At 36.8% G+C, this 24,677-nt stretch overlaps 1 protein-coding gene across 2 annotated transcripts in view; it reads left to right on the top strand.

Moving 5' to 3' along the window:
* LOC116597666 (CD302 antigen) overlaps nt 1-24,677 on the top strand; it is a 133,227-nt gene that overhangs the window by 54,833 nt on the left and 53,717 nt on the right. For both annotated transcript variants that reach the window (XM_032355692.1, XM_032355690.1), the window contains exons 19-28: nt 607-674; nt 949-1,028; nt 1,621-1,760; nt 3,942-4,047; nt 4,277-4,437; nt 11,578-11,707; nt 13,098-13,324; nt 16,952-17,117; nt 18,793-18,957; nt 20,546-20,662. In XM_032355692.1, the coding sequence (XP_032211583.1) occupies nt 607-674; nt 949-1,028; nt 1,621-1,760; nt 3,942-4,047; nt 4,277-4,437; nt 11,578-11,707; nt 13,098-13,324; nt 16,952-17,117; nt 18,793-18,957; nt 20,546-20,662 (1,360 nt within the window). The remainder of the gene's footprint in view (nt 1-606; nt 675-948; nt 1,029-1,620; nt 1,761-3,941; nt 4,048-4,276; nt 4,438-11,577; nt 11,708-13,097; nt 13,325-16,951; nt 17,118-18,792; nt 18,958-20,545; nt 20,663-24,677) is intronic.

The following is a 24,677-nucleotide window of genomic DNA, read 5'->3' as shown; positions in this document are numbered from 1 at the left end:
CAGATGCTTAACCAGCTGAGCCACCCAGGCACCCCTAGTTAATGTGAGTTTTTGTTTCTTCTAATAACTAACTTTGTAAAACAGCTTTTTGTAGGAAAAATAATTTTATATATGTATTTTTTAATATTTTATTTATTTATTTGACAGAGAGATCACAAGTAGGCAGAGAGCAGGCAGAGAGAGAGGAAGGAAAGCAGGATCCCTGCTGAGCAGAGAGCCTGATGTGGGGCTCGATCCCAGGACCCTGGGATCATGACCTGAGCCGAAGGCAGAGGCTTTAATCCACTGAGCCACCCAGGCATCCCTAATTTTATATTTTTAAATTTATAATTATTTGCAATAGAACACTCCATATCCAATTAACATATGCCTATAATTACAGTGACCATATTTTCTTATGCAAAATAGTGCATACTGTTATCCAAAGAGTTTTCAGCTACTTCTTTGATGAAAGGACCCTATAATTTAGAGACTAAAGTAATGGAATGTCTGGAAATGTTAGCAGTTGTGGTTATGGTGGGACTGGGCATTTAAATGAAACTTTTCCAGAAAACTCAGCACACACAAGGATGGGTGATTTTGTTGGTTGGTCGGTTTGTTTTTCAGATATCTGGTGATGAACAGAAGTGGTGGGTGAGAACAGCGGAGCAGCCAGTAGATCGTCATTCTATGTAGTATGTGACACCATTGATGCTGCCTTTGTAAAGTCATTGGAGGAGCCATCCCAAATTCCCCTTTAGAAAATGCTATTTATAATGTGTTTTGAACATTCATCCGTAAGCTGCATGGACTACAGAAACCAAGTCCTTTTGCATATTAGCATCAAGAAATAAGTGGTATAAAGTAATGGCATAACATTAAATTTAGAATTAAAATTACAGTAAAAAAAAAAACAGAATAGAACATGTAACTACGTTATGAGCTGTGAAATCTCTCATTTTCTTTCAGCTCACGATACCCATGGCCTCACTTTCCTATAACATTTCGGGAGGAATGCCTGTGCATGTCTGCCAAGACTTGGTTTAGCGGTAAATTAATTCCAAATCCTTTAATGTTGATTATGTAATATGTGAACTTCGGATTCAATTACCAGCTTAACCTTGCTTTCCTTTTGATTACACATTTTGTTGCTTCATCTTATTTTGACTTATTGCTAATGGCCATGGCTCAAATTCCAAGTGCAAATAAAAGTGCTTTTCACTATGAATATTTTGACTTCCTTTATCCTAAAGCCGTTACGTAGAAATAAGCTTACTGCTTTCATTACTGAGAAGCATATAGACAAATTTGCAGAGATAAACAGGTAGCAATTCTAAATATAGTTTAGGTCTCTTACCCCTTCATTAACCTTCGCTTTCAACCTATCTCCCACCATCGGCCACTGTGGAGGTAACTGCGGTCCTTCCACCAAATGTGTGCATTTTTACAGGCAATGCTGATATGCTATAACCTACTGATATGAGTAATAACAAAAGATAGAAAGGGCTAGAGAAGAAAAGGAATGTATTTTAACTGTTTGGGAAAGATCAATTGAAAGAGATTTTCTTTACTACTGGATTGTTTTTAAAATGTGCTGAATGGAAAATTCTCACCCCTGTAATCTTGCTTTTCATTTCTCAGACTTAAATAAACCGACAGACTGTGGTACCAAGTTGCCCTTCATCTGTGAAAAATATAATGTCTCTTCATTAGAAAAATACAGTCCAGATTCTGCAGCTAAAATACAGTGCTCTGGGGATTGGATTACTTTTCAGAATAAGGTAAAGAGAGAATTGCTACATTGTACAAATGATGATTGCTTTCATGATCGCTGTGTGGCCTGTAGCAGAATTGCAGCCCATCAAAGAACTTCACTAAGATAGCCTCTGCATGTCTCAGTAACTCGCCTGATCCCCTAGAGTGCCAGAAACCAAGTCAACTCTCAAGTTAGTAACGCCTACATGTCTTTCAAAGAACTATGTTCCTATTCTGTGCTAGTAAACTTAAATTGCTGACGTTAATTGGTCAATGGATTATAATACTTTAAATAATAAAATTGTATAGCATGAAGGAAACTGATAATTTCTGGATGATGTATTTTCCACTTGAAAGAAAGCATTCAAACAGCATCTACCAATTAAATTAGACCAATATTTCCCAAACTTTTTGAGGTACTACACTACACATATGCTAACAAAATATCAGTCATTGATCTTGCCTCCAAAAGGGTTCAATGATTAAATAGGTTTGGGAAATGCTACCTTCCATATCTGCATCTTTGAAATGCATAATCCATATTGGTAAATGTATCTCTTTGGAAATGCATTTGGCTGCTAAGTAAGAGATCGCTATTCTATGTTAAAACATCACAATGGCCAAACTATGGAAAGAACCTGGATGTCCACCAACAGATGAATGGATATAGAAGATGTGGTATATATACACAATGGAATACTATGCAGCCATCAAGAGAAAGGAAATCTTACCATTTGCAACGACGTGGATGGAACTAGAGAGTATTATGCTAAGCAAAATAAGTCAGTCAGAGAAAGACAATTATCATATGATCTCCCTGATATGAAGAATTTGAGAAACAGGGTGAGGGGTCATTTGGGGTAGGGAAGGAAAAAATGAAACAAGGTGGGACCGGGGAGGAAGACAAAACATAAGTGACTCTGAATCTCAGGAAACAAACTGAGGGTTGCCGGGGGGGTGGGGTGATAGGGATAGAGTAGCTGGGTGATGGACATTGGGGAAGGTATGTGCTATGGTGAGTGCTATGAAATGTGTAAGACTGACGATTCACAGACCTGTACTCCTGGGGCAAATAATACATTATATGTTAATTTTTAAAAAAAGAAAAAAGTGGAAAAAAGTCTCTTCTCTCACACGAAAGAAGTTTGACAGTAAGTAGGTTGGGGCTGGTACGGAAGCTCCAGGACATCTTCAAATCCAAACTCCTTTTGTCTTTTTGCTCTGTCATCTTTAACATAATAAAACTTCCAAGCTCAAGTTCAGCGTGTTCTGTCTAGGGTCTTTTCTAGAAGCCACCCAATGACATATATAGCTCATTGGCCACTCCAGTGTCTAAGGAGGCTGAAAAAAAGCATTTTGTAGAATGGTTTGAGGAACACTATTTAGGGTGTACCACTCCACACTAACATGATCATCACATTGAAAAGAGAAAGGAAGCTATGACGTCTGTACCAAAGCTAAAATAGTAAGGACATATTTTGGCTTTTTAAAATTAGAACAATCTTTTTTTCCCCCAAAGATACAGGGACTAAATTAATTTACATAGTTGATGTAAATTTGAATTAAAATCTCCTACCCAAGGACAGGGGCATGAGTGTGGGGAGATGGGGTAGCCAGGTGATGGGTGTTAAGGAGGGCACGTACGGTGATGAGCACCAGGTGTCAGCACAACTAATGAATCGTTGAACACTACATCAAAAACTAATGATGTATTATATGCTGACTAACTGAACATAATAAAGAAAGAAAAAAAAGCAAGGGGGATGATTTCTTTTAAAATGTGTGTTTTTATATAAGGAGGTGAGGATTATGAGTGCAGCCCTTGAAATCAGATGGAACAGAATCTAAATTCTGATCATACTGCTGTCTGACTATTTCACTTGTGGGTGAAGTTACTGCACTGCCTGGTGCCTCAGTTTCTGCATTTGTTGTGAGATTAATTAAATGAGATAGTATTATGCTTACTGTTTAGCACATGGGACGCACTCAATAAATGGGAGATTTTTTTTTTAATAGTTTGACTAATAGAACAATCTCTAGTTTTTTATATTGAGGGTGTAGATCTGCATTCATATAGTACCCACTTTGTGATTTACATTTCTCCCAGGTCAAAAATGAGCAGCCCTCATAAAGAGGAGGTGTTTATTTCCTATGTGAGCTTTCCTGTGTCTAGAATCTTATGCTTCATACATGTTTTTTGTTTGCAGTGTTTTCTAAAAGTCAAACCAAAGTCTCTCACATTTTCCCAAGCGAGTGATACTTGTCATACCTATGGTGGTACCCTTCCTTCAGTGCTGAGCCAGAGAGAGCAAGGTAATGGAATTATTTTTGAAAACATGTTTTATTCTGAACTGGGGGCCAAGTCAGTTCTGAGAGGCTTTGGGGAATTACCATATTAAAAAAATCTTCTTAAACTACTTTGTTACAGAATAAGTGAAAGAATCTCTTTCTAGGTAAGCCAGAGGTATTCATTGACATTTTTAGTGTATCTTTAATTTGAATAAGTCAAATGCTTTAAAAAAAAAAAATCTCTTTCTGACAGATTTTATTACATCCTTGCTTCCAGAAATGGAAGCTACTTTATGGATTGGTTTGCGCTGGACCGCCTATGAAAAGATAAGCAAATGGACAGATAACCGAGAGCTGACATACAGTAACTTTCACCCATTATTAGTTGGTGGGAGGCTGCAAATACCAACACATGTAAGTTTTTTTAATCAGAAATCTATATAGCTCAGGGCACCTGGGTGCCCAGTCAGTTGAACATTAGGCTCTTTATTTCAACTCAGGTCGTGATCTCAGGGTTGTGAGATCCAGCCCTGCCTTGGGCTCTTGCTGGGCACAGAGCCTGCTTAAGATTGTCTCTCTCCGGGTGCCTGGGTGGCTCAGTTGGTTAAGCAACTTGCCTTCGGCTCAGGTCATGATCCTGGAGTTCCAGGATCGAGTCCCACATCGGGCTCCCTGCTCTGCAGGGAGTCTGCTTCTCCCGCTGACCTCTCTCCTCTCATTCTCTCTCTCTCAAGATTGTCTCTCTCCAAAGACAATTATCATATGATCTCTCTGATATGAGGAATTTGAGAGGGCCGGGGGTTGTGGGGGTTAGGGAGGGAAAAAAATGAAACAAGATGGGACTAGGGAGGGAGACGACCCATAAGAGACTCTTAATCTCAGGAAACAAACTGAGGGTTGCTGGAGGGGAGAGGGGTTGGAGGGATGGGGTGGTTGGGTTATGGACATTGGGGAGGGTATGTGCTATGGTGAGTGCTGTGAAATGTGTTAAGACTGATGATTCACAGACCTGTACTCCTGAGGCAAATAATACATTATATGTTAATTTAAAAAAAAATTCTCTCTCTCCTTTTCCCTCTGCCTCTACTCCCCACTTCTGCTTTCGTGCATATATGTGTGCACACACTTGCGTGCTCTCTCTCTCTCTCTCTTTCTAAAAGAAGAAAAAAATCTATATAGCTCTGAGAAATACCCAAGTCTCCTTTAAATTATTGGATTAAGAACAAGGGTCTATTTTATGAATCCATTTAAATGCAATGTTCAGAGCAGGCACATCTTCAAAGATAAAATGTAAATTAGGGATTGCCAGAGGCTAAGGTACAAGGAGAGATTGGGGATGATGGTTGCAGAATTGAACATACTAAGAACTATAGAATGTGTGCTTTAACTGGGTGACTTGTATCTCATCTGATTCCCATCTCAGGAAAATTATCCCAAGAAAAACCACAGGAGTTCCCTGGCATTCAAGCAGGTGCCCCAGGTTTTCACACCAGCTCCAGACTCCATAGCACTTACTTCACAACCACAAAAAAGCTATCAGGTAGTGAAATGCAAATAGAAGCAAATAAAAGTGCTTTACTTAACATTTTGGGATGTAAGGCTCTCTCCTGAGGCCAATAGTACAAAATTGATGATTAATGATGATTTTTCCCTAACAGCCAAACATAAAGAAAGGGGAAAAAGTATCGTATTAACAATAACGACCCTAAACCGTGATTCTGCTGCCCACTGCTCTGTCTGACCACCTTTTGCACAGTGGCAAAGATGAAATTAACTTTAGACTCAGATTCCAAAGATATGCCCTAGACAATAATCAGCCAATGTTCCTGATGCAGTATAACTTTGCTCAAGGTAGATGTTGGTGGCAAAGAGAACTCTGAGTCATGTGTAATTATGTACAAAGTAAATATTAAAATAATGCTTGGTTATTACAGAAAATTTGAGAGTTATAGAAGAGTTAGCACAATACAGAAAACTATCAGCCCTGATCCCACTTAGGCCAGTAGCTTTTAAAAAGATTTTATTTATTTATTTATTTGTCGGGGAGAGAGAGAGAGAGAGCACACAAGCAGGCAGAGGCAGAGAGAGAAGCAGGCTCCCTGCTGAGCAAGGAGCCTGATGCAGGACTCGATCCCAGAACCCTGGGATCATGACCTGAGCCAAAGGCAGCTGCTTAACTGACTGAGCCACCCAGGTGTCCCTAGGCTAGTAGCTTTTAAACCTGTAATCGTAACCCATTGTAAGAAATATATTTAAATTACTATTTAGTACATGAATATAAATATAATATTGAATTGAAACAGATGTTTCAGGAAAAAATACTTGCCCTTACAGGGTGTGCACACTGATATTTTCTTTCTATTCTATTCTACTCTATCTAGTCTATTCTCCTTGTCCTATTTTATTCTATTTCATTATCACATATGTGAGTCAACTAAAGGAGTCTGACCATGTTTCAAGACCATGTTTGAACCCTAATCTAGGAAATCACGATGAGTATTTCAGCATTATTTCTTCTAGGACTTTTTCATACATTATCTTTCTGACATAGATAAGACCTTGTATTCTGCTTTTCTCATTTAGTATTCTATCATAAGTAGTTTCTTATACCATTAAAAGAGGTACTTGATAAGCATTTTAATAGTTAATGCAGTATTTCTTGATAGGTATGCCACCATTTATCTAACCAGTGCTGAGTGTTCAGGATGTTTCCATTTTTGCATAATCATAAATAGTGCTACAGTGAACAATTTTTGTGCATAATCTTTCATTATTGTTCAGATTTCCTCTTTAAGATAAATTCTGGAAGTCGATAGCCCAATCAAAAGATATAAGTAGTTAAAAGCTTTGGTCACCAGATGCTTTCCAGAAAGGTTTATGAGTTTATATTTTTGTCAGTAATATATTATGATTGCCATTCTATCCATACCAGCATATTAATAATTTCTAACATGTGTTGAGCAGCTAATATGTCTTTGCTAATCCATCATATGCATTATTTCATTTAATCTGCACAGTAGATGTGAAAAGGTCTGTTACTCCACCTCTAAAAAATGTAGAAACAGGAGTCATGTAACTTGCCCCCAGTTATGCAGCCACACATGCAGCTGGCATTTAAATCTAGGTCCATGAGTCTGCAGAACCAGTGTTCTTAGTATCTCTACTATGTTATGTCTAAGGATCATTGTCTTTTAAAAATTTTTGCTAATTTGGTAATTTAAATATATCAATCATGTTTTTGTTTATATTTCTCTATATCAAATGAAAACAAACTTCTGTAAGTTCAATAGTAATTTTAATTTCATCAGGTATGAATGTCCTTATTCTTTGCCAATATTTATCAAACCCTGCTTACTCTGTTTCTTGTGTTTATTAAAAATAGTCCTGTAGTTTTTTTTTCTTAAATGCTGAATACTGAAGATATTGTAGAAATAGGTTTTGATTTTTTGCACAGGTGTACATTCAAATCTGTTTTTTTCCTTTTCTCCTCCATTTCTTTTAGGTTAGGAAGTTCATCATATAAATGTTAGTTAAATATATGTGTGTATTTTCTTTGCCTTTGGCTCCTGACAGCATGATACAGCTGTGGTTTATGGTATATATTGTCAGCGAATACTAAATGCTTTTCCCTAATCTTGTCTAACATCACTTATTGCATATATTTCCATTTGTTAAAAGCAATACAGGATGCCTCCTTTATCATATATTGTGTGTTTGTATGAGTTAAATACTCTTACATAGCTATGACCTTGATCTAAATACTATAATTTTACATATTTAAAAAATATAATAAAATAGTTACCTTTATATATACCTTTAAAAATAGTTTTAGCTATTCTTGTCCATTCTTCCAAACTATAATTATTTGGTCAATCTCCAACTAAAACAAATTTTTAAAATTCTGATAAAAATTTAACAACATTTTAGGGAGAATTAACATCTTTTTATTAATCTTTCAATTCAAGAATATGGTATAGTATATCCATTTATTCAAGTCTTTCCTTAGAGCCCTCCGTATCTCATTGCTTCTAAGAGTGGCAGGTTTTTTCTTGATTTTCTCACTGACATGTAGAAAGTTATTGTTTTAGTATTTTTATGTATTTATTTTATTGGCCATCTTATTTAAAATCTCTTATTACTTCTCAGAGTTTTTCACTAGATTTTTGGGGGTTTCCTAATTAGATAATCATAATCGTCAAATACCAGTTTATGCTTTATTACCTATGGTAGGACTTCCAGAACTGTGGTAGTACCAGAAGGAATAACCACCATCCTAGACGTGATCTGGATTTTGTAGGACTATCTCATTGTTATATATGATGCTGACCCTTTGGGGTTTTTTTTTGTTTTGTTTTGTTTTGTTTTAAGTAGGCTCCACACCTAGCACAGAACCCAACATGGGACTTGAACTCATGACCCTGAGATCAAGACCTGAGCTGAGATCAAGAGTCCACTCTTCTTTATTTTTTTTTAAAGATTTTATTTATTTATTTGACAGACAGAGATTACAAGTAGGCAGAGAGGCAGTCAGAGAGAGGAGGAAGCAGGCTCCCTGCTGAGCAGAGAGCCTGATGTGGGGCTCCATCCCAGGACCCTGGGATCATGACCTGAGCTGAAGGCAGAGGCTTTAACCCACTGAGCCATCCAGACGCCCCTCAAGAGTCCACTCTTAACTGACTGAACCACCCAGGTGCCCCAATGCCAACTCCGTTTAAGTTATATAATTCTGTAACTAGCTTATTTAGAGCTTTTATTCAGGAATAAATACTAACTTTTCTAAAGCTTATTTCCAGCATCTGCTAAAACTGTCATATATTTATATTAAACCATCTTCATCTTATCATAAAATCTAGTTGCTCTGAATGGATTATTAACTTACTGGTATATGGAATTGGACTAATTAGAATTGTATTTGGGAATCTCTGTTCATAGAGTTAATTTTTTATGCTATATTGTCTGATTTTTTTTTTTTTCTGATTATGTTAGCTTCAGAAGATAAACTGGCTAGCTTTCTGCCTTTGTGTCTTGAAATAATGACTCAGCCTGGAGAACTATCTTTCCCTGAAAGTTTGAAGCAATTACCTATAAAGTCATATGATGCTAGAACCCTTTTCAGAGATCATTCTTTAATGCTAAAGGGGTTTGGTGCAGTGTTCAAATGCCTAAATGCCAAAATCACATTGTCTGGGTTTGAATTCCATTCAGCCATTTAGTATGCCTTTAGAAGTTCACTTAAGTTTTCTTAAGCCTCAATTTCTCATAGGTAAATTCTGATACTATTATACCTACAATACAATGTGAGAATTACATAAAGTAATTCATTTAAAGCTTTTAGCTATCTCACACATAGTTCTTAAAATGAACTATTAGTATTAATTTTCAATTTCCTCTGAAGTTACTAGTACATTTTGACATTTCTGCTTCTCCTTACAACAGTTATGCTAATTTGTGCTTTTCAAGATAAGTTCCCCATTTCATTTGGATTTTCGGGTCTTTTTAAAGTTTTTTTTTAATTTAATTTAAGTAATCTCTACACCCCATATGGGGTTCAAACTCATGACCCCAAGATCAAGAGTCACACACTCTTCTGACTAAGCCAGCCAGGCACCCCTCTTTTAGATTTTCAAATATATTCAAATAAAATTGTGTATGCTGTTATCTTTCTAAATCTCCATACCTTATTTTGGTTGCATTTTAATTTTTTCTTATTTAGATTTTTACAAAATTGGTGTCTCTTGGTTTTCTCCTCCCTCTTTCCACCTTCTTTCTACTTCTATTGCTTGAGATATATTTACAAATATTACTACATTTCTACCCTGGTTTTTTTTATTTTTGGAGTTATATTTTTTGTTCATTTTATAATCTCCTGTGTTCAATTCTTAGTTCATCTTTCTTTTTAAAAACAATATATTTAATAATACATATTTGCATAACTCCTTTACTGGGCATTTACACAGAGAAAATTAAAACACTAATTCAAAAAATGTGTGTACCCCTATGTTTACTGCAGCATTATTTACAATAGCAAAGATGTGGAGGCAACTAAGTATCAATCAATAGAGAATGGATAAGGAAAATGTGGTACACACACACACACACACACACAGAAATATTACACAACCATAAAGACATATGGGATCTTGCCATTTGCAACAACATGAATCGGCTGTATTATCGGCTAAGTGAAGTAAGTCAGACTGAAAAAGATGAATACCATCTTATTTCACTCATGTGGAAAACATTCATGTGAAAAAACAAAACAAATGAATAAACAAACAAAAAGCAGAATCAAACCTATAAATGCAGAGAAAAGTTATGGCTGCCAAAGGGAAGGGGGTGGGGGGATGGGCAAACTGGGTGAAGGGGAGTGGAAGGTACAGGCTTCCAGTTACAGAATGAATAAGTCACAGGAATAAAAGGCACATGGTGGAGAATATAGTTAATGATACTATAATTGGATTGCGTGTAACTACACTGGGGTGAGCACAGCATAGTATACAGAGAAGCTGAATCACTATGTTGCACACCTGAAAGTAATGTAACATTGTGTGTCAACTATACTCAAATAAAAAACTTAAGAAGAAGAAGAATACATGTCTGCCTCTGTAAAAAGTTTTACTCATATCCCTTGTGCTCTTCCCCTTATTATTCTTAACTATAATTATTTTGTTTCATTTTGGGGTCAGTGTTTATTGTGAAGCATGTATGTATGTATGTGTTTTTTTAAAAATCTGTAGCTCCTGAGATAAGCTTACTTGTCTTATTTTTCTAAGTGTGTGATAAGTTTCAAACATACAAAAACTGTAGGAACAATATAATTTGAATTAATTTTATATCTAGTTGATTTGTGGTCAGGGAATGAACTCTAAATAGATACTTCCATTTCTAGATGTTTTTGGAGTGACTAGTGTAGGATCAAATCTTTAAGGTGAGTTCTCTATTGTGTAGTATCTACAGCTTGTCATCATAAAACTTTTATAAACATCTGATAAATTGAATTGACAATCATTACTTTTTTTTGCTTTGAAATGTGAAGAATGATAGCATAGTGTTAGATATTACTATAACTGTGTTTTCATCTTACTTCTACCAGTTTTTCTTTATCTGTTTAGGATTTATATTTAATAAATTGCCACTGTTTTATAATTTCTAAAGTTAGTTGCCCTTTTCCCATGCTTTGGAAATTTTTGAAGGTTTTCTTGTGATTTCATGGTCAACTCTTTTATTTTTTTTTTAAGATTTTATTTATTTATTTGACAGAGAGAGAGAGAGAGATCAAAAGTAGGCAGAGAGGCAGGCAGAGAGAGAGGGGGAAGCAGCCCCCCGCCAAGCAGAGACCCCAGTGTGGGGCTCCATCCCAGGACCCTGAGATCATGACCTGAGCCGAAGGCAGAGGCTTAACCCACTGAGCCACCCAGGCGCCCTCATGGTCAACTCTTCAATGGAATTTTTTACAGGAGTAAAAATCCAATTTGGAATATAAAGTTCTCCTGCTAGGATCTTCAGACAGTTATAGTTTCATGATTGTTTATACATGTTTGCCTTTTTGTTTAGATTTTTGAGGAAGAGTCCCAATACCACTGTGCACTAATACTCAACCTCCAAAAGTCACCTTATACTGGGACATGGAATGTTACTTCCTGCAGTGAACACCACACTCTGTCTCTCTGTCAGAAATATTCAGGTATAAATTATTATCTAGATAACTATGGTACTTTATACTGTTAGAGATATGCAATATTTTTTCACAAAAATCTTATAAATGAATTAATATTAATTTATAAATACAGCTTCCTTAAAATTTCAACATGGCTAAATCCATATTGGTTCAGTAAGTCAGGTTATCTCAAATGGAATGTGATTTTTTTTTCAATTAACATTGCTTTACTTAATTAAATATCAAAATTAAGTATCAGATGGAATTTGTTTAAAAGAGTTGTCTAATTATAGTAAGTTATGGTTGAATTTTGTTCTTTTTTCTATTCTGACATTTTTCAGTTATTACTTTCTATCTTGGAGAAAAGAGAAAATGTGTAATGTTTTTTAAAAGTGTAATGTTTTTAATTGACTTTGGTAAACATTCACAATTAAGTTTATCACACACATACAAAAAGGTGTAAAGCATTATAAATGGATCACTGTGTATACCTCATTGTAATCCAAATAAAAATAAAATGTGTGCTAAAAATAAGAATCATCCATATTCTCAAAGAGATGTTTTTAGATGTATTAATTACATTGTTTTCATTGATTACAATGTTTTTAACAAATGGTTAAAAAGAAGTTGTCATGTAATGAAAAACCCAAGTAGATAATCCACGTATTTCTAAAGAAAAAAAATTTTTTTTTAGATTTTTATTTATTTATTTGACAGACCACAAGCAGGCAGAGAGGCAGGCAGAGAGAGAGAGGAGGAAGCAGGCTCCCCACTGAGCAGAGAGCCCGATGCGGGACTCAATCCCAGGACCCTGGGATCATGACCTGAGCCGAAGGCAGAGGCTTTAACCCACTGAGCCACCCAGGTGCCCCTCTAAAGAAATTTTTGTTAAATTAAACCATGCTCATTTGTTCATACTGTTTAGTAACTGCTTTCTTCAGAGAAGTACTGTAAAGCAGTAGTTCAGCACAGCCTTTTGTGGGTTGTTCTGTACATTTTTTTCGTTGGAGCTCTCCCAGATGGAAACTTTGTAAGGGAACACCTAACACTTCTCTTGTTGAAGGAGTTTAAACAAAGGAGGTATTTGACACCAACCTGAAATGGTAATCTTATTGCAGACTACTTTTACCTACAGCTTTTTTTTCTTCCTAATTTTTTTTTCTTCCTTCTTTTTTTTCCTTCCTAAATCAGATCAACAAAAACAGAATTTTATCCTAATTTTAGAAAACAAATGTTGTGGCTCACACATACACCTAAGGTATACAGCCAGACATACCTAGTTCGCCTAACCAAAATCCAAAACAAATGAATAGATAAGTAATATCTGAAGTACTTATTGTGGAGAACCTTGAGGAAATGTCCCATGACTTGCAGAGTGGGTGATTTTTTGTGGTTTTTTTTTTCCTTTTACAAATAGAAGTTGAAAGCAAACAGACCTTGCAGAACACTTCAGACACAGTGAAGTATCTAAATAATCTGTACAAAATCATCCTGAAGCCTATGACTTGGTTTGATGCTCTAAGGGAGTGTCAGAAGGATAACATGCAGCTGGTGAGCATCACAGACCCTTACCAGCAGGCGTTCCTAACTGTGCAGGGCGTTCTTCATAACTCCTCTCTATGGATTGGACTCTCCAGTCAAGACGTAAGTTTTCAGTCCCAACTGCCCAGATTGGGTGACGGAATGTGAAATTTTTGTTTTACACAGCATTTCTCATATCAAACTGAAAGAACCTAGAGATTGCCAAGTCTTACTTACTCTTACTTGACAGTGAGTAAATTTCATGGCGTGTGTCATTTTTAGTAGCCGTCATCTTTCTACTATTGAAAGGTCTGGTGCTTTATTGTTTAGATGAAGAAAAAGTTCAAGTGGACGTGTGTAGCTGAACAATTCTTTTTATTCTAGTTAAAGACTGAGTGGGAATCAGGAACTGCCCTGCCTCTCCAGCCAATGCAAAGGAGAGAGGAAGAAAAGAATTTAAAAATCAGAGTTGAACTGAGGGAGAGCAGAAGGCTGAGAGATCAGAGAGAGAGGAAGAGAGAGAATCCCAAGCAGTGTCCACACCAAGTGCAGAGCCCAATATAAGGCTCCATCTCACAACCCTAAGATCATGACCTAGGCAGAAGTCAAGAGTCAGACGCTCAACTGACTGGGCCACCCAGGTACCCAGTAGATTTTTTTTTAAAGGAAATTAAAATCACCTGTAATTCCAGTACCTAGTAATAAATATGATTTAATAATTTGGTATATATCTCTCAAGGTTTTTCCTATGTACATATGTATATTTTTAAGACATTTGGGATCATACTATTTTTTAGCTTTTTTTCATCACTTAAGGATTTTGACATTGTTTCTTGTCTTATTTTCTCTAAATTTTATTTATTGGGGTGCCTGGGTGGCTCAGTCATTAAGCAGCTGCCTTCGGCTCAGGTCGTGACCCCAGCGTCCTATGATCGAGCCCTGCATCGGGCTCCCTGCTAGGTGTGAAGCCTGCCTCTCCCTCTCCCACTCCCATGCTTGTGTTTCCTCTCTCGCTATCTCTCTCTCTGTGTCAAATAAATAAATAAAATCTTTTTTTATTTATCTTTTTTTATCTTTTTTAATTTATCTAAATAAATAAATAAATATCTAAAAAATTAAATCTTTTTTTTTAAAGATTTTATTTATCTATTTGACAGAGAGAGAGAGATCACAAGTAGGCAGAGAGTCAGGCAGAGAGACGGGGGGAAGCAGGCTCACCACGGAGCAGAGAGCCTGACGTGGGGCTCTATCCCAGGGCCCGGAGACCATGACCTGAGCCGAAGGCAGAGGCTTAACCCACTGAGCCACCCACATACCCCTATAAATAAATAAAATCTTAAAAAAAAAAAAAAAAGATTTTACTTATTTATTTGAGAGAGCAAGTGAGCAAAAGAAGAGGAGGATTGGGGGAGGAGGCAAAGGGAGAGGGAAGAGCCGACTCCCCACTGAGGAAGGAGCCCAGTATGGGACTTGATGCCAGGACTCTGGGATCGTAACCTGAGCTAAAGTGTGTAAGTCTCGGGGCGCCTGGGTGGCTCAGTGGGCTAAGCCACTGCCTTCGGCTCAGGTCATGATCTCAGAGTCCTGGGATCGAGTCCTGCATCGGGCTCTCTGCTCAGCAGGGAGCCTGCTTCCCTCTCTCTCTCTCTCTACCTGCCTCTCCATCTACTTGTGATTTCTCTCTGTCAAATAAATAAAAAAAATCTTTAAAAAAAAAATCTTTAAAAAAAAAATAAAAAAAAAATAATAAAGTGTGTAAGTCTCAACCAACTGAGGCACCAGGGCATCCTCTTACCCTATTTTCAGTCTTCACCTATGTTTCTCTTTTTCCTTTCACTCTTTTAACAGGTTTATTACATATCTGTATAAACTGCCTTAAATCTTTGGAACGTGACAGGATAGAAATAAAACTTTACATTGAAAGCAGTGAAAGAGTATTGAAAGATTTTAAACATGGTAGTAACATTAACAGATTTTTACCTAAGAAGAATTATATTGGCAGAGGGCAGATGAGGAAATGAGCAATCTTGAACTTTCTTGCAACAAATTCATGCAGGAGCGGATGCTGGTCTGAACTAATGCCTGAGGCAGTTCTGGGTTATATAAAGTCCAGAGTGTGTCTGCAGGAGCAGGTCACTTAAGTATGTAGAAGTGGAAATACATAGAAATAGGGGAAGTCACAAAGGCTGGGGAACTGGTGAGACGTAAGTCAATGATACAACGAGGAGGACAGAGCAAGACATGAGGCATCACCTTAGTGAATGTCAGGGAGGAACAAGGAGGCCAAGTTGTAAGTGAAAGTAAAAAAGAGGCAAGGAATCTGGGAGTTTGCATAAACCCTAAAGGAAATGATTGAAGGAAATAAAAATACTTATCCCATTCTCATAGCCCGGTGGTATCTGAGAATGGAAAAATAAACAATCTTCCCAGTGGGCATTGAAAGGACATTATTCCTGTAGAAAAGATAGGTTTTAATTAAGATCAATTAAGGTCAAGAATTTAGTTAAGAGATACTTACAGTCTTACTAAAGGAAGAGGGTATTCAGCAGAGATAGAGGGTACAGGGATTTATCTACAAGGAATAAAAGTTCCAAAGGACCAGATACCTGGGTTAGTTGTGAAGGCAGCAGAGGTGAAGGAATCCAGGGTAATGCTAACATCACATGGCCAAAGGGCCACATCTGAGGCCACAGCGGCTTAGGAATTAACTGGCCACAAAGTTACAGCTGGAACCCTGGTAGAGAACAATTTCAGAATGAAAACAGTTGTTGGTGTTGAAGCTTAAACATGTTTGCTATTTATGGGTCACTAAGGATATTGTGTGTGGCCTTTATCCAATATCCAAATCAACCAGTGATGTAAAATTGTCTTGGGTCTCAGGACAGCTTATGTCATTGGGTCAGTGTACAAGGCCTGGTGCTCTGTCAGCACCTTGGAGAAGCACAGACAAGTCTGTATCCCCATAGTCCGTCCCTTGGACTTTGTACCTATTCTGTAAAGTCTCTCTCAGGATAGGTGGGTGGTCAGGCCCTTGGCAAAATGTAAAGACGGACAGATGTTCACAGTCTTTTAGTGCACAATAAAATAGAGTGAATGAGGAAGATTCTCCATAAACCCAAGTGTGAAAGCAGCCTGAGTCACGGTTAAGAGGAAGGGAGCTAATATTTATGTGACCATGTGTACCTGCTGGCCATTATGTGTTTTACACATCACCCCACTAATTCCAGCCCTGAGATTAATAAGTGCCACGTCCATTTAATAGCTGAGGGGATGGAAACATGGCAAAGTAAAATCAAAAACTAATACACAACTGCACCAGAATTCCAAACTAGATATGCTTTAGCTCCAGGGCCCATGTTCTTTCCACTCCTGCATGTTGTTTCTCTGACTTACAACAACCCATAGTTCCAATTATGTATGAAGCAGCGCAGTCTAACGGCTCAGACCATAGGCTCTAGAGTCTGATGGCCTGGATTAGAATCCCAGCACTGCGTACACAACATGCCTTCCGTTTCTCATCTGTGAAATGGGTACAATAGTTCCTATGTCGTATGGTGGTTATGAAGATTAAGTAAACTGATATTTGCAAAGCCCTTACAACTGTGCCTGGTGCATGGTAAGTCTATATATATATATATATATATATATGTATGGTAAAATTAAAAGTCATTAGGTTGATGAGGGACAAAAATAATAGAAAATGGATAACACGAAGTATTGCCACTAGAAATGTATTTCTGCTGCTTACAGGATGAACTCAACTTCGGCTGGTCAGATAGAAAACATCTTCCATTTAGTCGCTGGGCTGAAAATAATGAGCAACTTGAAGACTGTGTAATATTAGACACTGATGGATTCTGGAAAACATCTGATTGTGATCATATGCAACCAGGAGCTATTTGTTACTATCCAGGAAGTATGCTAATTTTAAATATTTTAACTCTTCAGTTATTATCAGTCTCATGAATAGTGAGATTTAGGGGGGGTAGTTTTGTAAAATCTGGTTCTGAAATTATAATCATATCCTTTTTTATAACAAAATTTTTCATGAAAATTTGTATTAAAGTAGAATTATTATGTGTTGGGTACTTTGTCATTGATTTATTTTAGACATGTTCTATCTTTATTTTTGTCAGCTGACAATGGTACTTGGTCTTTCAGTTTTAAGTCCCTACTTCCCTCATTTTGTATATATTTCATGTTTATATTCTATAGGAAACTTGATTTGTGGGAATTTTTTTTTTTGGTAATTCTTATCAACAGTTTCTTTTTAAGAGTCACTGTTAAGATTCATTTGTTTGTAAGTAACAGTAACCAGCTCAAGCTAGCTTAAGCCAAAAGGGAAATTTAGATCCCCAAAAATGAGGTTATTGCTGAGCTTCATGAGAGTGGGAATCAGAAACTGGATGGAATCAGGAACCCAGAGATACTGTGTCCCACCTATTCCTTTTGTTTCTCTCTGTGGATTTGTACTCTTCTTTTCATGTATTTTCTGCTTCTCTCTGCCCATGTTGAAACACAGCAGCTCTGTAGCTTTCGATTATAGCTGTAACTGGAAATGAATTGACTAGCCCTGCAATCCACTTTCCAAATTCTTAGAGAGAATCTCATGGACTCAACCAAGTAAGGTATACGATCTCTAGCCTAGTCAGAAGAAAGTGGTTAAACAACTGCCAGGGGCCCACATTTGTGCATTTGCAGTAGAAAGAAGATACATCTACTTTCCAGACAAAGGGAGTTGTGAGCTGGGAAAGATTCTGAATGGTCTCTACTGCATATTAAATCTGTTTGATTGGCTTCGAGTAGAGCATATCTATGTTTGCATCTTCTTAAATGTATGGCTTTTTCATAAAATTTTTTTAAAAGCCAGATTTTCTAGATGTCAGATTTTCAACTACTTCTATTTGCTTTCATTTAAAGCTGGACTACAAGGATGGCTCAACATTCACAAATCAATCAATGTGATAGAACAAATTAATATAAGAAGAGAGAAGAACCACATGGTCCTCTCAATTGATGCAGAAAAAACATTTGACAAAATCCAGCATCCATTCCTGATTAAAACGCTTCAAAGTATAGGGATAGAGGAAACATTCCTAAAGCAATGACTTAGAACAGCACATATTTCATTAAAATGTACCTTTAAAAAATAAATAAAAAATAAAATGCACCTCTGAAATTAGAGAAGATATTGGTAAAGAGAAACTTAAGATGAATTCCCAAAGTTATAGGTAGGTGCCCGTTATTAATATCGTTGTATCATCTCTGAGGTTGCCCCTTGTATTTGAGGTTTGGTGACACAGAAAGGCAGGAACTACATTTAACCTAACAGCAACTCATGTTTTATATTCTTTCACTCATTTCACAGTAGGAGTGAACAGAAGGAAACTGTGTTAAATAAATTTCTTCCAACGGAAACCCAGTTAAGAGGTCACATTATATTTGATTATAAACAGAACAAGCATCATTAGGCTATTATTTATTGGCTTCTGGAATATTCCCTACAAATCAAGCCTAATTACCATGAACAGGATTTAACATTTATGTCTAAAGTTAGAATTCATACCATTGCCTTTTTTTTTTTTTTTTAGATGAGACTGAAAAAGAGGTCAGAACAGTTGAGAGTGTTCAGTGTCCATCTCCTGTTTTATTTACTCCATGGATACCATTTCAGAACTCTTGCTACAATTTCATAATAGCAAAGACTGAATATACTGCAACACCAAGTGAAATTCATTCTAAATGCCAGAAATTGAGTAAGTACCTTATACAGCCATTACATGTATGTTCATTAAAAGTGTGTTATAAGTATTTATAATTAGCACTAGATTGGAAAAATATTCATCTCCTAATTTCTACATTATGAACAAAAAAGGTATAAAAATTTATGTTTAGTCAAAATGGAGAATGTAAAGTTACTTCTTTACCCATCCATTAGAGTGCTAGTCTGTCTTTATATGTATAAACAAAATGAGTTCTGCTTAAAAAGCAAAAAGAAATGACTCTAGCAAGCAGAGAACTGGATGTTAAACCAAGCTAGACTGTAGACAAAGTGATAATAGGTGAATTGGGTTGTTGAAAGCTTAGATAGGTAGTCAAAAACAAAGAAACAGCTCTGCTTCAAAGAAATATGTATTTCACACTTTCAACTCTTGGGATTCTTCAGATATTCCCTGTGAGATCCACTGAGGACTTACGACTTCTGAACAGTGGACCTGTGAACTGTGGGAAGCTTCTTTGGATAATACCTAACCATTATTCTCGAAAGTGTGCTATTTAGAAACTAGTCTTGAGAGGTAGTCTAAGAAAAGGATCCTTACAAAAAGAAAAAGGTTGAGAAATACACCATTGCTTCTGGTTAGACATTGTCATATGTACATCAGCATATCCTTTAAGAAGTACTGTCATAAATGAACTAGTTTAACTTCATGTAACAATGTTTGTGATGCTTTTATCCACCCAGTCTTTTTCTGAGAAACTCCTGCTAATTTCCTGAGGAACATTTTTTGGGAAATATTAAACTTTTTTAACCCTACTATAAAGACCGATATCTAAGGAAAGTGAAGATCTATCTTACAGATCATCCAAGAGGTTTTGTTTATTATTGTCTTTGGAAGTGTATCATTAATATGGGTAAATTTGTGCCAATTCAAAATAAGCCTTAAACGGGGAAAAGTGAAGTGAATCAATGTTTTAAATTCTCTATTCATCTGCTAGTTTTACACTATTCTCTAAGACCAAATTTAACATCGAAATGTTAGGGACACCTGAGTGGCTCAGTTGGTTAAGCACCTGACTCCTGATTTGGGCTCAGGTTGTGGTTTCAGGGTTGTGAGATCAACTTTGTGAAGGGCTAAGCATGGAGCCTGCTTAAGATTCTCTCTCTGCCTCTTCCTCTGTCCCTCCCTTCCCATGTGCTCACTATCTCTCCTAAAAAAAAAAAAAAATATCAAAGTGTCTGAAAACTTCTTAATCTATTCATTTGAATACAATGAAATCATTTTTTTAATGTATTTATTCATTTGAGAGAGAGAGCCCTAGCAGGGGGTGGGGCAGAGGGAGAGAATCTCAAGCGGACTCCCCATTGAGCACAGAGCCCTGTGGAGAGCTGGTTCTTATGACCCTGAGATCATGACATGAGCTGAAACCAAGAGTTGGGTGCTCAACTGATTGACCCACTCAGGAGCCCCAGTACAATGAGATAGTTTAATTTACATGTCTGTCTTATTTTCCAATATTGTTTTTGAGTTTATTTAGCTGGGAAATAAAACTTTCTAAATCTATCGAAATAAAGTGTTCTATATAAGTAATTATTAAAATTATTGACTGTTTTTTATTTAACAGATCCAAAATCACATGTTCTGAGTATTCAAGATGAAAAAGAGAATAACTTTGTTCTTGAGCAACTTCTGCACTACAATAATATGGCTTCATGGGTTGTGTTAAGTATAACTTATGAAAGTAAGTTGTGAATCAGCTGATTTTCTCTATTTATATTCATACTTCATTATACACTATTTATCAAGCCACAAAATATAATTCTTCAAAATATGTTTACAAATATACAAAATTATAATTATGTACTTAGCAGAACTTCTTTTCTTTGATATGTTCTTTTTTTTAAGATGTTTATTTATTTGACAGAGAGAGAGACAGCAAGAAAGGGAACACAAACAGGTAGAGTGTGAGAGGGAGAAACAGTCTTCCTGCTGCACAGGGAGCCAGATGTGGGGCTCGATCCTGGGACCCTGGGATCATGACCCGAGCCGAAGACAGACGCTTAATGACTGAGCCATCCAGGCACCCCAGAAGAATATCTATAAATACCAGACAATTTTTAGATCTCAAATCTGCCATTAAAATGCCTTTACCACCAAGGTTAGAGTTAAATGGTGGAAAATAATTTCTTTCTCCACTATCTCTCCTACCTATTCAAGACTAACTAAAAATGACCACACGCCATAGAAATCTTTAATATTTACCTTGTATCTCTACTATGTATATGGGATAAATGAGAATGGAATTATACTTCCATTAACCTTGCACCTTTGGGTTTACAGCGTTGGCTTGGGCTCTGAGTTAGAAAAATGAGAAACAGTTTGACAATGAGATAGATTATTTGAAATTGGGACTAAATGCCACTAGTCCAAGGCATAATTGCTATGAAATTTTTTAAAGATTCATTCATTCATTTCTTTTAGAGGGGGAGGAGAGAGAGAGTGTATGCATGCACACACAGTGGCAGTGGAGGGGGAGAAGGAGAGGGAGAGAATCTCCAGGAGACTCCCTGCTAAGTGGGAGCCCCACCCAGGGGCTCAACCGCACGACACTGAGATCATGACCTGAGCTGAAATCAAGCGTCAGTCACCAACTAAGCTACCCAGGCACCCTGCTATAAAATTTTTTTAAAACACAGACCCTAATAATATCATAAATAAGACCAATTTAGAAAAATACTCAATTAGAGATATCCTGAAAATCATAGAAGTTTTGGAATTAGGAAAAAAGTCACTCTGAAACATCACACATCAAAAGCATACATTTAGCCAGAAAAGGGTGGTGGGCCTTAATAAGGGGCATAGGGCAATGACAGCCAAAGGTAGAAGCTTAATTACTCAAATATGACCATTTTAAAAATAACCTTCTTGGTGTACTCAGGTGGCTTAGTCAGTTAAGCATCAGCCTTTGGCTCAGGTCATGATCCCAGGGTTGTGGGAAAGAGCCATGCATCACATCTGGTTCCCTGGTCAGTGGAAAGTTGCTTCTCCCTCTGCCTTTCTCCCTGCTTGTGCTCCCTCTCAAATAAATAAAGTCTTTAAAAAAATATATAGCTTTCTCCTGGCTATCTAACCTGACTCTTTTTTAGAGTTGCTGAAGTTTTTCTTAAATATTTATGGCATACAGATGAGTTAACAAAAATTAAGCTATCAAGCAATAGGTAAGACTTAGGTTGCCAATCAAAAATGAGTTCATTATAGTGGGACTTAAGGTCCCAAAACCTTTCTCCAATGACACTTGAATACCCTTAAAACTAAGAAGGGGGAAAAAATGGAGAGAAAATAGGTGGAAAGTTTCTAGGCTTTATCTGGAAATGACTGAGGAAACAGTGTTCCTGAAGAGACCAGTGGAGACCACATCCAGGATATAGAAATTTCAATTTTACCTTCTGATATACGGTTAGTTATATTGTCAGAAACAACTGAAAAATATTCTGTATTCTAAAAAACATTTTCAGAATAGACTTCCTTTTAAGCATTATAACTTCTTTTTATAAGTTTTATGTGTAACAAAATTACAACTGAAGTATATAGACATGAATTCACATGATACAGAGAGATGTTTCAGGGCACCTGGGTGGCTCAGTGGGTTAAGCCTCTGCCTTCAGCTCGTGTCATGATCTCAGGGTCCTGGGATCAAGCCCCGCATCAGGCTCTCTGCTCAGCGGGGACTCTGCTTCCCCCTTGATCTCTGCCTGCCTCTCTGCCTACTTGTGATCTGTCTCTGTCAAACAAATAAATTAAAAAAAAAAAAAAGAAAAGAAAGATGTCTCAAGCAAATAGCAAATTTGGTTTAAATCTAATTCTAACTGGCTTAATTCATATCCATAGATTTGTTTATTTCAGTGTACTTAAATAATATTTAATTATAATACCACTGGTACAAAGGATTTTTTTTTTAAGTTCTGACTTTTCAGAAGTAAGACTATGTATAGAAACTGAGAGAAGCCACTTGTCAACTGAAAGATGCTTCAAGCCAAATGAAAAAGTGGGCCTTTTGTATAACAGTTTTAGGAATACCCCATCACCCATCATGTTAGCCAGAAAATTGTCAGTTTAACATTTGGGGAGAGGGAAGGAGGGCCTGGGAGACATGAGGTGGATATAAAGCAGTGAGCAAGAACCGGATCACGTGTACAGTGTTTCTAGTGTGTCTTTGCTGCAGGCGCATGTTTATTTATTTTTTTAAGATTTTATTTATTTGCGCGAGAGAGAATGAGAGAGGGAGAACCCTAGGGGGGAAGGGTCAGAGGGAGAAGCAGACTCTGTGCTGAGCAGGGAGTCCAGTGCAGGACTCAATCCTGGGACTCCAAGATCATGACCTGAGCCGAAGGCAGTCGGTTAACTAACTGAGCCACCCAGGTGCCCCAAGGCACATGTTTAGGTATACCACCTCAGAAGATGGCCATCAGCGAAAGGTACAAATAACCAGGACAACAATGGGTATGTATACTTTATAGTGACTTCACTCTTGATGCCAACTCATCATTTTAATAGGCCTAGCAACTTATTTTTCAGAAACTTTGATATATTCCCTCACACAATTCAGCCATTTAAGGTATACAATTTATTGACTTTTAATATAGTCACAGAGTTTAGCTATCACTACCCTAGAAAGAAACATCATACCATTAGCACTCCCTCCTGATTCTCTGTCCCTTCTCCTTACTCCCAACTACTGATCCACTGATCAACTACTGATCTATTTCCTGTCTCTACAGATTACCTATTCTAGGCATTTCATATAAATGAGATCATACAGTATGTGAATTTTTTTGTGACTGGCTTGTTCTACTTAGCATAATGCCTTATGCATGTAACACTGTAGCAAGTATCTTTTTATGGCTGAATAATATTATATTCTGTGGATATACCATATTTTATTTATCCATTCATCAGTTAATAGACATTTAGATTCTTTTCACATTTTTGGTTGTGAATAATGCCACTATGAACATTGACATACAGGTTTCTGTGTGGATGTGTATTTTCATTTATCTTGGGTATATACCTAAGAGAGGAATTGCTGGGTCTTTTTTTAACATTTTGAAGAACTAACAGATTGTTTTCCTAAACTGCTATGCCATTTTCCATACCTTCCAATTTTTTCCACATCTATGCCAACACTTGTTTTTATCTCTTTTTTTTTTATTGTAGCCATCCTGGTAGGTATGAAGTGGTATCTAATTGAGGTTTTTACTTCCCTTCTATTTCATTTCCCTGTTGACTAAAGATATTAAACATAACTTTATGTGCTTATTATCTGCTTGCATATCATCTTTGGAAAAAACTTTATTCTGATCATTTACCCATTTTTTAATTATTTGTCTTTTTTATTGTTGAGTTATAAACATTCTTTAAACATTCTTTATATATTCTGGATATAAGTCCCTTGTCAAACTATTTGTAAATATTTTCTCCCATCACTTTCTTTATTTTTTTAAATTTTTAAATTTTTTTACTTTCTTTATTTTTTTTCCGTAAGCTCTTTACCCAACATGGAACCCAAACTCACTACCCCAAAATAGAGAGTCACAACCCTACTAACTGAGTCAGCCAAGTGTCCCCCACTATCACTTTGATAGTAGAATTTGTAACGCAAAACTTTTTTTAAGATTTTATTTATTTAGGGGTGCCAGGGTGGCTCAGTGGGTTAAGCCGCTGCCTTCAGCTCAGGTCATGATCTCAGGATCCTGGGA

The sequence above is a fragment of the Mustela erminea genome, chromosome 8 (assembly GCF_009829155.1).
Source record: "Mustela erminea isolate mMusErm1 chromosome 8, mMusErm1.Pri, whole genome shotgun sequence".
NCBI lineage: Eukaryota > Metazoa > Chordata > Mammalia > Carnivora > Mustelidae > Mustela > Mustela erminea.
This window is presented reverse-complemented; position numbering and strand designations above follow the sequence as displayed.